At 44.3% G+C, this 13,246-nt stretch overlaps 3 protein-coding genes across 3 annotated transcripts; 1 reads left to right on the top strand and 2 right to left on the bottom strand.

Annotated features, from left to right (window-relative positions):
- Positions 1–1,712: 1,712 nt before the first annotated feature.
- On the bottom strand, positions 1,713–3,437 carry LOC125522721 (large ribosomal subunit protein eL33w). Its single transcript, XM_048687758.2, has 4 exons — positions 3,272–3,437; positions 2,961–3,189; positions 2,822–2,864; positions 1,713–1,921 (listed from the first exon to the last, which is right to left on the bottom strand). Exons 1-3 carry the CDS (start codon positions 3,337–3,339, stop codon positions 2,823–2,825), a joined length of 339 nt encoding a protein of 112 aa, XP_048543715.1. The 5' UTR covers positions 3,340–3,437; the 3' UTR covers positions 1,713–1,921; position 2,822.
- A 222-nt stretch (positions 3,438–3,659) lies between these two features.
- DUO3 (Homeodomain-like superfamily protein) lies at positions 3,660–11,334 on the top strand. The gene is made up of 9 exons (XM_048686003.2): positions 3,660–3,897; positions 4,649–6,009; positions 6,096–6,456; positions 6,884–6,968; positions 7,541–7,597; positions 8,315–8,374; positions 8,463–8,681; positions 8,776–10,068; positions 10,459–11,334. The coding sequence occupies exons 2-9, from the start codon at positions 4,698–4,700 to the stop codon at positions 10,783–10,785; spliced, it is 3,714 nt and encodes a 1,237-aa protein (XP_048541960.1). The 5' UTR covers positions 3,660–3,897; positions 4,649–4,697; the 3' UTR covers positions 10,786–11,334.
- On the bottom strand, positions 11,276–12,599 carry LOC125520963 (beta-1,3-galactosyltransferase pvg3-like). Its single transcript, XM_048686004.2, has 2 exons — positions 11,735–12,599; positions 11,276–11,645 (listed from the first exon to the last, which is right to left on the bottom strand). The coding sequence occupies exons 1-2, from the start codon at positions 12,540–12,542 to the stop codon at positions 11,416–11,418; spliced, it is 1,038 nt and encodes a 345-aa protein (XP_048541961.2). The 5' UTR covers positions 12,543–12,599; the 3' UTR covers positions 11,276–11,415.
- Between the last annotated feature and the right edge of the window lie 647 nt (positions 12,600–13,246).

Below are 13,246 nucleotides of genomic sequence, written 5' to 3' on the forward strand. Positions count from 1 at the left end.
TGACGTCATCAAAACACTTAGCATTTTGAATCAGTGTTTTTTGCCACTGTCAATTTTTTGGTTTGGTGCGAAGTGTCACATTTTGTAAAGTGGTGATTTTCCTGGAGTTATGACACTAAAGTGGTGGTTCTGTGCATTTTACTCTATTGGGAGATATCAGACCTAACAAATAAGGTTAGGTTAGCACATGTCTGCACAAGTGTCATGCAATCATACTTACTTTCCTTTACTGATGATCTAATCAAATGAATATGCATCAATAGTACCATTTGACTGTGTTGCACATGCCACATGGAAGAAAAATTAGGAACGAATCAAATTCATCCCAAACACACAACCTAAGTATGCTTATATGCTGGAACTGGCAGAGAAGCCAACTACTTGTCGAATGTGGATCATCCTAACTTACTCATTGTCAAACTAATTATATAAACATTATTTATCAATAACACTAGTGCATTGTGCTCATATAGTGATATAGGCAAACACCGACAGAATTAGACAATACAAATATTTACATATGAAATTGAGATAAACTTGAGCTAACATGCAAAAGCAGAATCCTATTAGACATCAATCCTCTAAACCTTGGGATTTTCAAATAGCCCATCATATGTTTTTTTTAACTTAATAGTCTACCGTATGTTCAAAACTTCAAATAAGGAAATAGCATATTGTATGATCAAATAGTATGTTGAATCCTCAAAGCCACTAGACAATTTAATCACTCAAGAGTAGTCATGAGTTCGTGAAGAAGAATATTAGCTATAACTAGTGAACCACATAGATAGTCTAATAATAGACACACAACAATGGCAATTGTTCACACTGTGAAGCAGGAACATAATATGTATGTTGCAAATTTATTTTTACAGTCCACATAACATCTCCCGCTATAGTACTTTTACTGAAGAGAGCTCAATAATTTTTATTCAGATATTCCACTAGGTCGTGGCATATGAAAAATATCTTGCAATATTATTTATGAACACTCAAACCTGGTACCTTCAATGAGAAGCATTGGTCAAATAAAAAGCGCAACCAACTCCTGTAACCGTGCTCAATCTCCTTGCCACTCAAACCTAAAACACATATGACTTTGATGGACCATCAATTTTTTGCTAAAAGGGAGGGAGGAAGAGATTTATATAAGGGTTCTAAACAATGGTCATTGTGCTAAAATAGAACTTAAACCAAGATGCATCATTCCTACTTGCCCATGCATGTGAGCTATCTTTGCACCATGTTGCAGGCTATATGTTCGTTGGTTTATTATGCCTGATGCAAGAGATGTTTCTGAGCATCCAAAGGATGCCACGTTTTCATTTTAAGTAAATAATGTATTTATATCAAATCTTAAACTGTTTTATAGAGGTTCCCCTTGTTGTCAATCCAACCAGAAGGCAAATTGTTATGCAGCTCACATCTGGTCGGCCAAGCAAGCGTGCCACATAAACGTAAAGAAATATTTCTATAAACCAAAACTGCTGGAGAACGATCCCTAGGCTGAGCTTGGGAACCATATTCCACAATGCGGCTGCACAATGAAATAGACTGGGAATATGGACCATTCATGTTGGCATCAGGAATTTGGATCAGCAGTACCTATGGATGCAATCTGCTTCATGATCATATATGTCTGAGTTATCATATGGATCAAACAGCAGATAACCTATCATATAACACTCAAACATTGCAAAACAGTCACAAACTCATGACAAATTACGCTTTAGTGCTGATATAGAAATGTACTAAAATGGTCCACACATTTGACAAACAAGTCTAGCCAAAACTTCCACAGATTCTCAGAATACATGATCAGTTTCAGTTGCCAACATAGCATAGATTCACCATAAAATGACATTTCTCGGCTCATGACAATCGCAAGAAACAAGCATTACTGGCCCTAGATCGAAAAAACCTGCATTGAACAAAACAAAAAGAGAAGCAACGTTAGCATAGCCAACCCAATGGATGTATCAAACACAGCTAGAATGACAAATAGCAAATCATGTTCATAATTTGAGGCAACACAAGACAGTATCTCATATCAGAAAATTAGACCAACTTTATGCTGCTAAAAATAAGGAATGGCATTCCAATGAAATGATAGCCCTCAAACTTCTGATGTCAAAACATTAACTAGGTGACTTCCAATCTTAATTATGCAACTCTACCATAACATCAAATCTAAAACCTGCTTACCAGTAATTTGCAATAGCAAAATAATCAGCAGTTTGAGGTACAAACTAATGCACTCAAGTGAAGTCAGCTTTTTCTAATAAAAACGTTTCATGTAAGCACATTCCCCCACTGTTCATACTGTGAGCCTTCTAGATTGACAAACGGCACAAGCCTTGGTATCTACTCCCTCAAAAACTAATAACACTCAAGGGTAGTGTCTAAAACGCTCTTATATTATGAGACGTAGGGAGTAAATAACATTCCAAAAACAGAACACTAGAACTAGCAACAAAGCTAATAATAATTTACAATGTTAACAGATCAAACTGGATACAGTACAGATTAACAACTCAGTATTGCTTAGAAGGCATCATTCAGGGATAAAAAATCCCAGAACACAGAAACCTACATGAACCAGATTGACCAAAGGCAAACCATTAATATCTCGATGGACACATTGCACAAGTTCATCTACTTTAGGCATACTTTATATTTCGACTACACTTGGAATTCTATCACATTCATCCTAGTCATTCTCAAGGCGCAGGACAAAATGCAACACACATGCTAGAGTAAATCACACAGAGCAAAGCAACAGCCTTAAACAAACATCAGCGATAGTGCAGCAGACGCTAACCTTAGATGCTGCTCGGGTACATGAACACCCTGACCTTGCGCCCCTGCACAACGCAAAGCAACAAACGGCCTCAGCAAAAATCACCAGCAATCAAGCAAGCAAGCAGCGCATCGTAAACCAAGGGCGGGCGGGCACTGACCATGGACTCGGCGGGGAGGTTGGACTTGAACTGGGCGCGGACGACGCCGGAGTTGCCGTGCGGGCGGGTGATCTTGCCCCAGAGGCAGCGGTAGTGGGTGCCGTTGCTCTTGGTCTTGGCCTTGTAGACGTACGCCAGGCGCTTCCCGGCGTACCACGCCACGTCCTCCTTGGTGTTCACCCCCTCGACCTGCACCAGCGACGTGCTCTCGTACTGGTTCGACTTGGACCTGCAAAAATTTCCCCGCTTCCCCATCAGCGCGCCGCCATGAAATGAACGGCCAGATCCGGCGAGAAGGAGGGGCCGCTCACCTCTTGAAGCCGAGGATGGTGCCCCGGACGTAGAGCCTGACGCGCTGCCCCGTGCGTCCCTTCACCATGGCTGCTGCTTCCTTACGCCGCCGGAGACGAGGAGCTCGGTGGGTTGGGGTGGGGGCTTCGTGTGGGAGAGGGCGACGCGACGGCGGCCGCTGGCGGAGGCGGCTTATATGTAGGCAGCGGCCGATATCTGGACGGCGCGGATCGCCTCTCCGCGCGGGGCGGACGGCTCGATCTGCCTCGGCACGGTGGGTCGGAGCGGGCTAGGGTTTGACGAATGTCACGGCGGCAAGATGGGCTGCACGGGCGGTGGGCTTGTTTCACCTCTACGCGTGGGCCTCTCCAGGCCCATGAGTCCACTTAACGGGTCGCGAGCCGGTCCGCCACCCGATTTCGATCGGTTCGTTCCGCTGGGGGGTAACCGACCACGTACGGCCGCACCCTCTTCCCCCGTCGCCGTCGTCCGCCTCCGCCGCCGACGCCGCGCGTCCTTCCCCCGCGAGGCCGCCGCCGGCGCCGAGCTCTCCCTCCCAGGAGCCGAGGTCGGCTCGTCCCTTTCCCGGTTCAACGCGCCTCTCGCTCGCGCCCCCTCGGCGGAGGGAGGTCGCCGGGTCCAAAGTGTAAGCCCTAATTTCACCTCCTTGCCCCGATCTTTTTCATCAATTTCATCGGGACTGCCGAAGGCCCGTTCTGTCGGTAGCGAATTTGGAAGTTTCTCTCACCAGGAAACCTGCAATTTTGGTTCCCCTTCACACCAAAATTCTGTAAATCCGGGCGCTATTATGCTACTAGGGTTCGAATATGCTTGGTAACTAGTCTATTTTGTTCGTGCTTCACCCTTGTTTTGGCCGGATTGCGTTGTTTGTAGGATATATATGCCTCTTCCTAAGTATTACACTCTAGGCATGTCTACTTTGTGGCTGTATACATTCTAGTCACCATCCATTGCGACTTGATTCTCCAAAGACTTGGAAGATATGATTTATTGTAAAAAAAGCCGACTGAAATGCATGAAGAAAGTTTTGTTCATCATCTTAATCCTTGATAATCACATGGTATTGTATGTACTGTAGCTAAAGATGTAATCATTAAAGAATTTACGTTTGCGACCGTCGAGTTAAATACTAAATGAGCTTTTGTGACTTAATATCATTCCCAAAACTTAAATGACCATCTTGCACCTATAAGTCATCTCCTATAAAAAGCTAAAATTACTTCGCCACGATCCTTGACGGCTTTACCTACGTGTTATTTAAGGCATTTGCTATATGTATTAGTCTTATGTTTCATTGCCGTGCCTCTTGTTATTGTTTCTAGCAAGCAACAGTTTTAAGACTGTTAACTTATTTGTCTTCACCTAATGAATGACAGGGTGTAGGCAGTTCTACTGTTTGCCTAAGCTACCCTTGCTTCATTTAGTATGGACGTCGATGATGATGTGGAGGACGATGACATGGATTTCAACCCTTTATATAGGGAAGGATCACCATCCGAGACCTCGTCAAGCCTCACCTCAGAGGCAGAATGCGAGGGAACTAGCTTTCAAAATCAACCAAGCACTGAGGTGCTTCTTCGCAATAGTCCTGGTAATGGAAATGCAGGTGATTGTGTACTTCCCACAGAAAGTTTGTCAGCCAAAGGTGCCTGCAAAGAAAATGCAGGTGATTGTGTGCTTCCCAAAGAAAGTTTGTCAGCCAAAGGTGCCTGCAAAGAAAATGTTCCAGCGAGCAGTTCTACCCAGTTGCATTGTGAGAATGGAGAAGGCCGTGTTAATGGATTGGGAAAGAAACCCTTACAGACTGTAGCTTCCTTCTCTCCACCAGTACAGAATACTCATCCCCTGTTGCATGAAGGTACCGAGGAAGATGCAATCTGCAGGCGGACACGGGCAAGATACTCTCTGGCAAATTACGCACTTGACGAGTTAGAGACCTTTCTCCAGGAATCTGACGATGATGGTGACCTGCAGAATGTTGATGAGGAAGAGGAATACCGCAAGTTTCTTTCAGCTGTCCTGTCTGGTGGAGGCGATGGCACGCAGCCTTGCCAGGGGGATGAAACCCAGGATGAAGATGAGAATGATGCGGACTTTGAGCTCGAAATTGAGGAGGCCCTGGAAAGTGATGGTGGTGAAAATGTCGAGAATGATAAGAACATAAATGGTAGGAATAAGAAAGATGGTCATAGGCCTCAGACTAGGAAGAAGAGACCTGAGTCGTCTAGGGCAGTCAATCATCAACAGGAATCAACTAAACCTAATTTGCGACCGATTGTCCCAAATTTCTCACCTACACCCCAGGTTCCTGGGCAGTATCCATCCCAGAACATCAATGTCCCTTCCTCATCATCATCAGCAACTGGTGCTGCTGTAGTGAAGGGGTTTACTGATGAGCAACTTGGCCAATTGCATATTTTGATATATGAACATGTTCAGCTCATGATCCAAACCTTCTCTCTATGCGTTCTTGACCCATCTAAACAGCGTGTGGCTGCTGATGTTAAAAAAATGATAGTTGAGTTGGTTGGCTACCGTGATCAAGCATTGGCTAGGAAAAACACTATACGTCAACAATTCTATTTTGAAGGGCAGCATCTTCGGTCAGCAATTAGTCATGCTTCTTCTGAGACCTCGCAATGCCAATGGATTCCATTAATTAAGAATCCTGTTATGTCCATCCTTGATGTCTCACCACTTCATTTGGCCCTCAGCTATTTAAGTGATGTTGCAGGCGGTGAGTACGCAAGTACCCTTTTTTTGCAAATACTCTTTTTCATCTTGTTTGCCATGACTTAAAATCTTTTTTTACTCAATTGACAGCTGTTGTGAAGTATAGAAAAAGCCATGTGGATGGCACTCCAGAGAGGATCCGCTTTAGGAAAGAACCTCTTTTTCCATCACCGGTACTTAGCACTGGCAGAGATGCTAACAATATTTCTCAAGACAGACCAAATAATGTGTCCACATCAACACCAGCTTCACCTGGCCAGTCACAGCCCAAGAAATCATTAGCTGCTACCCTTTTTGAGAGTACTAAAAAGGAGTCGGTTGCTCTTGTTCCATTTGATATTGCAAGATTGGCGCAGAGATTTTATCCACTATTCAATTTTTCGCTGTTTCCTCATAAGCCACCTCCCGCAGCTATGGTCAGTAGACTGCTTTTCACTGATGCAGAGGACGGGTATGATTTACATTTTCACTAACGTTTATAAGGCATGCATTATGGTTTTCTTTTCTGTTAATTCTAATCTATCCATGATGCATGAATTTCAATCTTCAAAATGTAAGGTTTAAGGAATGCTGAATGTCGAAATTTTATTGTAGTCTCCATTGAGGTTGTAATGTTTTCTTTCCTGTATTACTGTCACTGTTTTATGCAATTTGTATCTGGCTTTACGAAGCTGTCCTTTCATCTTCATATTGAAATTTTTGTAAGGTCTCCTTTTGGGTGGTTAATCGTATTAAGTTTGATATTTTTTGTCCACTTGCTTAGTGTGGCATCATATATTACCCTTTTCAATTGCATGATTATATATCACCCAAATACAACTGTGCTATCATTTGTTTTCTTGGCTATGTAACATTCTTACTTTATGTTCTGCCTGCAGGTTATTAGCTCTAGGACTTCTGGAATATAATAATGACTGGGAAGCGATACAAAAGCGTTTTCTTCCTTGCAAGTCAACGCATCAGGTACAATTGTGGTGCCATTTATTTGTTTCATTGAGTACCTCACAGTTTTCTATTATTTGCTAGACATACCAATTTAGTATTCTCATCACTTGTTTGGTGCCCTTGGTGTTATGACAGACTTTGTCTGACTATCAGATAGTATGAAGAAATGGAATTCATTAAAGAGTGGGTATTAGAAACAAGTGTTGTTTTGATTGTATTAACATGGCAGTGAGAGTTTCCAAACTGCTGGGTGCTGGCACTATGGCCGGCCTAATTTGATATCTACTCCTAATAACTAATACACCAGGTTGCATGTTTTGAATAAAGATTTGGTGACTCTTATATGCTTAATTTCAACAAAGGCTACTGCCTGTAAATTGTTCTGCTTTTGTTGCCGTTATACGAGCAAGCTTAGATCAATCTTGATCCTCTAATCTCAGCTAAGAACCACAACTCCAGATCATATGGGGAAATTCTTATTTTGCCCAGTGCTTAGTTTAGTCTCTTGACCAAGTTTTCAGCTGCTCAAAATCCTGGTTTCTCTTTGTATGCTTTATGCTGTTTCAGTAACATAACTTTTTGTAGTGTAGATATTTGTGAGACAGAAGAACCGCAGCTCAGCAAAAGCTACTGACAATCCAGTCAAGGTAAGTAAGTATACATCTTTCCATTTACTGGTACATAATATGCTTAAGGAATTCTTATAAGCCTTTGAGGTTCAAGAATATTTCTAAGGTCTTAACTGATTAGCATAAGTATGGGGTGCCGGTTCATCCCATCGTCTAGTTTTGAAACTGATATGTGTTTCGTCGGCAGAGACTTCTTTTCTATAATGATTTTCTAAGTACTGAAGCCCCTTAAGAAGTATTGGCAGTGTTTGAATCACCATTATTTTAATCTTTTATGTTTTTGCAACATATCTTTTCAGTTTTTCTTATGTGTCAACGTAAAGTAGGACTAAAAAAATCCCTGGGAAACTGTAAAAGCTAACTTCTGTAATATGGACCATATCACATTTGGTTATTATAATTAGAAGCAAGCTGAGAAATGACTTCTACCAGCTCTATTTTTAAAGGGTATAGAACAATGACGAAATTTATAGTGCTTTGGTGGGGCTCTATGATCTTACCTCTTGTCACTGGAAGTTTCAAAGAGCACTCCTGTGTGTTTTAAAGTAGTAGGTCAATATGTTCCCGTTTAGCAAAAACCAATACCGATTTGAAACTGTGATGACCCAATCCTCGTGCTCTACTGGCTGTTATGGTGATCCCCAATAGGATGTAGATGTTGATCTACTTAACTGCTGTCTTTGAAAAAATCAACATACTACCAAAGTACTGAGCATATTTGTCGAAATAATGCAGGATGTGCGCCGTATGAAGAATTCTCCATTGACTAGTGAGGAAGTGCAGCGTATCGAAGAGGTGGTTATATCTGTGTCTGCAGACTATCTTCTGTTCCCTGTTGAATTGGTATTTGCTTAATTTTCCCCTCATTCCTATGTTGATGCAGGGGCTCAAGATATTCAAACATGATTGGACATCTGTTTGGAAGTTTGTTGTGCCATACAGAGATCCTTCACTGCTCCAGCGTCAGTGGAGAGTTGCCAATGGAATCCAGCGATCTTACAGTAAAAGTGAGGCTTTGAAAGCAAAGAGGAGAACATATGAAGCGAAGAGGAGGCAATTAAAAGCTTCCATGGCTGATTCACAAGTAGGTCGTGAGCAGGAGGTTAGTGTGTTACCGAACTCACAAGAGAACCTTGAATACCTATTTCCATTTAGACTAGTGTTATTGAGCATGATGTATATTGCTTTCGTGACAGACTGATAATGATGCTTTTGAGGATGTTGAAAATGATGATGATGATGATGATGATGATGATGATGGTGATGATCCATATGTCAATGAAGCATTTTTAGCAGACACAGAGAATAGGAGCATGAATATGATGCAAACGGGCACCAGCCTCAATGATGAATGTGGTTCTGCATATGGCCGCTTTGAGCAGCATAAAAGAAATGGTACGCATCATGGTGTCGGCGCTGCATATATACCTTTTAGCTCTTGCGCTTCTGATGGTCCTTCAACTAAAAGGGTGTTTGGTGTGACTTTGGATGAACCGCAAGCTTCACAATTGTCTAAAGAGAAAGGTAGCCATGTCGTCAAGTTGGCCCCAGATTTGCCTCCTGTAAACCTTCCTCCTTCTGTCCGTGTGATATCTCAGATGGAATTTCATCAGAATGCGGCGCAGGATCTGTTTCCTGTGCCACCTCCAACCTTTACAGAATGTGTTTACACACAGCTAAATCTTTTCCCTCATCATAGTACTACTGACAGATCGCAACAACATGGGCGTGATGCACGTTCGATGGAAGATGGCGCTGAGCAAGATTTTCAAATGCATCCTTTGCTTTTTCAGCATCCTCGAGAAGTGCTTTCGTCACATAGCCATTCGGTTCAAAATCTTACTAGTCATTCAAGAAATTATAATCTTTTCCCTTTTGAGAAAGTTCAAGTTGAGAAAAGTAATACGCAGACTACAGATGGCATGGAAAGAGCTCCTGTCAATGCTAATACCATCGACTTCCATCCTCTGCTGCAAAGACCTGAAGCTGAGATGCATGTGGAAGTACCAGAAGAGGACTGTCGTCCACTTTCTAATCAATCTGACGGTCGTATTAGGGAACCTCCAGTGGATGACCAGTCAACAGTTAGGGAAGCGTCGACAAGTGAAAGAGAGAACGGTATTGATATGCAAGAATCCACAAGCCCTTGTGAGAGGGATACCAACATTGATTTGGACATTCATTTATGTTCCTCAGTGGATTTCAGGATTGCAAATGATTTGAGAAGTACTCCTAGTAAATCCAGAATTCAGCCAGAAAGGCCTGTGAAGGACAGAGCTAGTATTTTGAATTTACAGCCTGGGAATGCTAGTCCTCATCATGACACTGAAAGGCCTGGTGAGGAAACAATGCAAGGCATTGTAATGGAACAAGAAGAATTAAGTGATTCCGAGGAAGAGAGCCAGCATGTTGAGTTTGAATGTGAGGAAATGGATGATTCTGAAGACGAGCAAGTTCAGGGCACAGAACCTTGTTCGACTACAAACAAGGTAATGCTTGGCACATGAATCTGGTGTTGCACTGTACTGTGTTTTTTCCCTCTTCTGCTATGCTATGATTAAATGTCGAGCACTGCGCTAATGATGTTTCAAGATGTTTTGTACTGTGTTTTTTCCTCTTCTGCTATGCTATGATTAAATGTCAAGCACTGCGCTACTGATGTTTCAAGATGTTTGTCTTCTATGTTTGGTGTTGTATTTTGTGGACTGATTCTCGCATGTTCTCACACCAAAATTATCAGCCGATCATTGATTGGTGATGAAATTAAAAAAAAATCTTTCCTCCTGAATGATTTGAATGTTTTCGAGCCTTTATTCTCTGCATGTTGTTTTTCTTGTTCTTGAAGCTCGCCGATAACATGTACGTATTTCATTGTGCAGGGAACTTCAGCATCAATTGTTTGTTCAGAGTTGCAAGAAAATAATGACCAGTGTCAAACCCAACAAGGATTAAAACAGGTGGCCAAACAGGGTGTGGGTTCAAAACGGAAATCGCGTGGGTCTTCTAGTGCAAGGTCGGTCAGAGCAAAGTCGAAGCCAACGGATGCAGATGCAGAAAAGCACACAGGAACTAGAAGAAGCCGACGGATATCCAGGTCCAGATCTCGAGCGAGTGAATCTAGCCAGGCCAAAATGCCGGAAGAGGCAGGTCCTGAACATAAGTCCAGTGAGTCAAGAAGGTCTAGAAAGAGCCCTGCCCCGAGTTAAAAGGTCTCTAGCGTTTCATTTCTTTGCACAAGATATCTGCTGTGCTCACCTTGCTGCATCCGCCAGACGATAACTACAGCTGATTATTCGCCAGTGGAGATGGACATGCCAACCATTTGTTGGCGCATACCCCTTGTCAGATGATCGCCCGAACAGGGAATTCATGTCTGGAGCCGAGTAGAGAAACTGAAATGGTGAGGATGGTCTACTACATGTATAGCCATGCCGTTCATAAAGTCGACTAGCTGTCGGTGAGCGTGGGAAAGCATTCCCTCTAGTAAAGATCCAAGCGCGCCAGGGATGGTGAGGTCCTTTCTCGGATCGAATTGGCGAGTAGATATTTCACCTTCCTGTCTCCAGGAAGGCCTCTGGTTCATCCTGTACATCTAGCATGGCTGTTCATTGTATTTTAGTTCTTTCTAGTGAGCTCTTATCAGTGCAGAGAAATGATGCTCTTATAAGTGGAAAATAATGCAACATTCAGGCCCTGTTTGGAAACTCTGGAATTCAGCGTTTAATTAATGCCAAATGTATGATATGCATGTGAAACTGCTGGGTTTCTAGACAGGCTGCCCTTCAGTGAGGCAGTTTGACTCTGCAAATTTACAGGTCTGTCTTCCACATATGAATCTATGAGCTCCCCTCTCTGGAAGGCCGGAGATCGCCGGAGGTGGCGTTGAAGTGCGCCAGCGTGTGCGCCCACCTGATGTCCGCCTTGAGCTGGTGCACGCCGATGGTGTCCTCCAGGAAATCCTTGGCCTCGGCGCTCTTGTAGTCGTACATCCTGGGGAAGATGTTCACCCTGTTCTTTGCCTTGCCCCCCTCGTTCAGCCAGTTCCCCATGGTCACGTCCTCCACACCTTATGCACACGCCATTAGTTTCGAGGACATGTGATGACAGATGTTCTACTGGACTTTTTTATGGTTCACAAGCAGAGGGAGGGCGTACCTTTGGCCTTCCTCCTGACCATGTCGGAGGCGGTGATCCACTGGACGAGGTCCCAGGAGAGCGCGTACCCCATGCCGAGCATGAACGGCGGCGACACCCGGTCCATGAACGGCAGGCCCACGCCGTAGTACATGTCCTCCCGCGGCGCCCGCCGCAGCGTCTCCACCAGCGCGTCCAGCCGGAGGTACGTGTCGTCGTCCACCTTCATCACGTAGTCGTACGGCGGCCTGCGGCCCTCGCCGCCGGAGGCGCCGAGCATGGCCGGCAGGTCCGAGAAGTAGGTGTACGTCTTGCCGTCCTCGGCGTTCTCGGTGCAGTTGAAGAGCAGCACGTCACCGTAGGCGCGGCGCTCCAGCGCCACGAACGCGCCGTGCTCGGGCGGCATCGGCCGCGCGCAGAGCGCGAACCGGACGTCCACCCGCGCCGCGCCGCGGAGGGCCGCCGTCTGCTGCAGCGCGTACGCCATCCGGATCAGGTGCCTCCGGGAGTGCTTCTTGGGCATCGTGTGCACGCCGAGGAGGATGCGGAGCTGGCCCGGGCGGCGGCCCCCGTCGTCCGCCACCAACGCCGCCGACGCCGACGCCGCTGGTTGGGCGGCGGCGGCGGCGCGGACGTCGGCTCCCGTGAAGCAGCTGGCGACGCTGACCGGGTTGCGCAGGTAGGCGGGGAAGGCGATGCAGAGCAGGGTGAGGAGGAGGACTAGGGCCATGGCGCAGTAGGACGGCCTCCCGAAGTACGACGAGGACGACATTGCTCGACCTTGGGTTGTGTGCAATGAATGGAGCACGGCACACATGTGCAGTTGCATACATATATAGTAGTACCAGGTCACGAGGTGTGGAATTGAAGCACTGCTAGCTGTTCTGTCGTTTGCCCATGGGAAATGTTCTTTACACTTGATTTATTTTTGTTTTGAGTAGAAAATATGTTCGATTTGATTTTTAATAAAGCCGCGGAGATACTCTTGGAAACGTTACTGGCCAGTACTCAATGCCACTTTATCATACACCTACCGTATTGATAAATATGGTATGAACGCGTCTAGCTAGTAATTTGCTGGTGAGTGGTTCTAAACACACATCCATAAGAAGAATACTTTTTTTTCACTCCCACTGAAAAGGAAGCGGTGACTCATCTTGTTTGTGCGCCCTCACACGTTTGTTGGCTAGTGATTCTTAGACACACACCCATAAAAAGAAGTCCGTGCCTACACACTCCAACTAAGAAGAAAACCATGTTTTGATTTATTTTTTCAAAAATCTATAACTTTTGAGCAAAACATCATAATTGGGATCCGTTTTCACCTTTGGACTCCTCACAGACAGCTACTCGAAACTAGACCTTATACTCCCTTCGTTTTTATTTACTCTGCATATTAAAGTTGACTAAAGTCAAACTTCGTAAAGTTTGACTAAGTTTATAAAAAACAATATAGACACTTATCATAATAAATCTATACGATGTGAAAGTACATTTAATAATAAATCTAATGTTGTTGATTTGTTATTGTAT

This window comes from Triticum urartu, chromosome 7A, assembly GCF_056163025.1.
Source record: "Triticum urartu cultivar PI428250 chromosome 7A, HENAU_Tu73, whole genome shotgun sequence".
Lineage (NCBI taxonomy): Eukaryota > Viridiplantae > Streptophyta > Magnoliopsida > Poales > Poaceae > Triticum > Triticum urartu.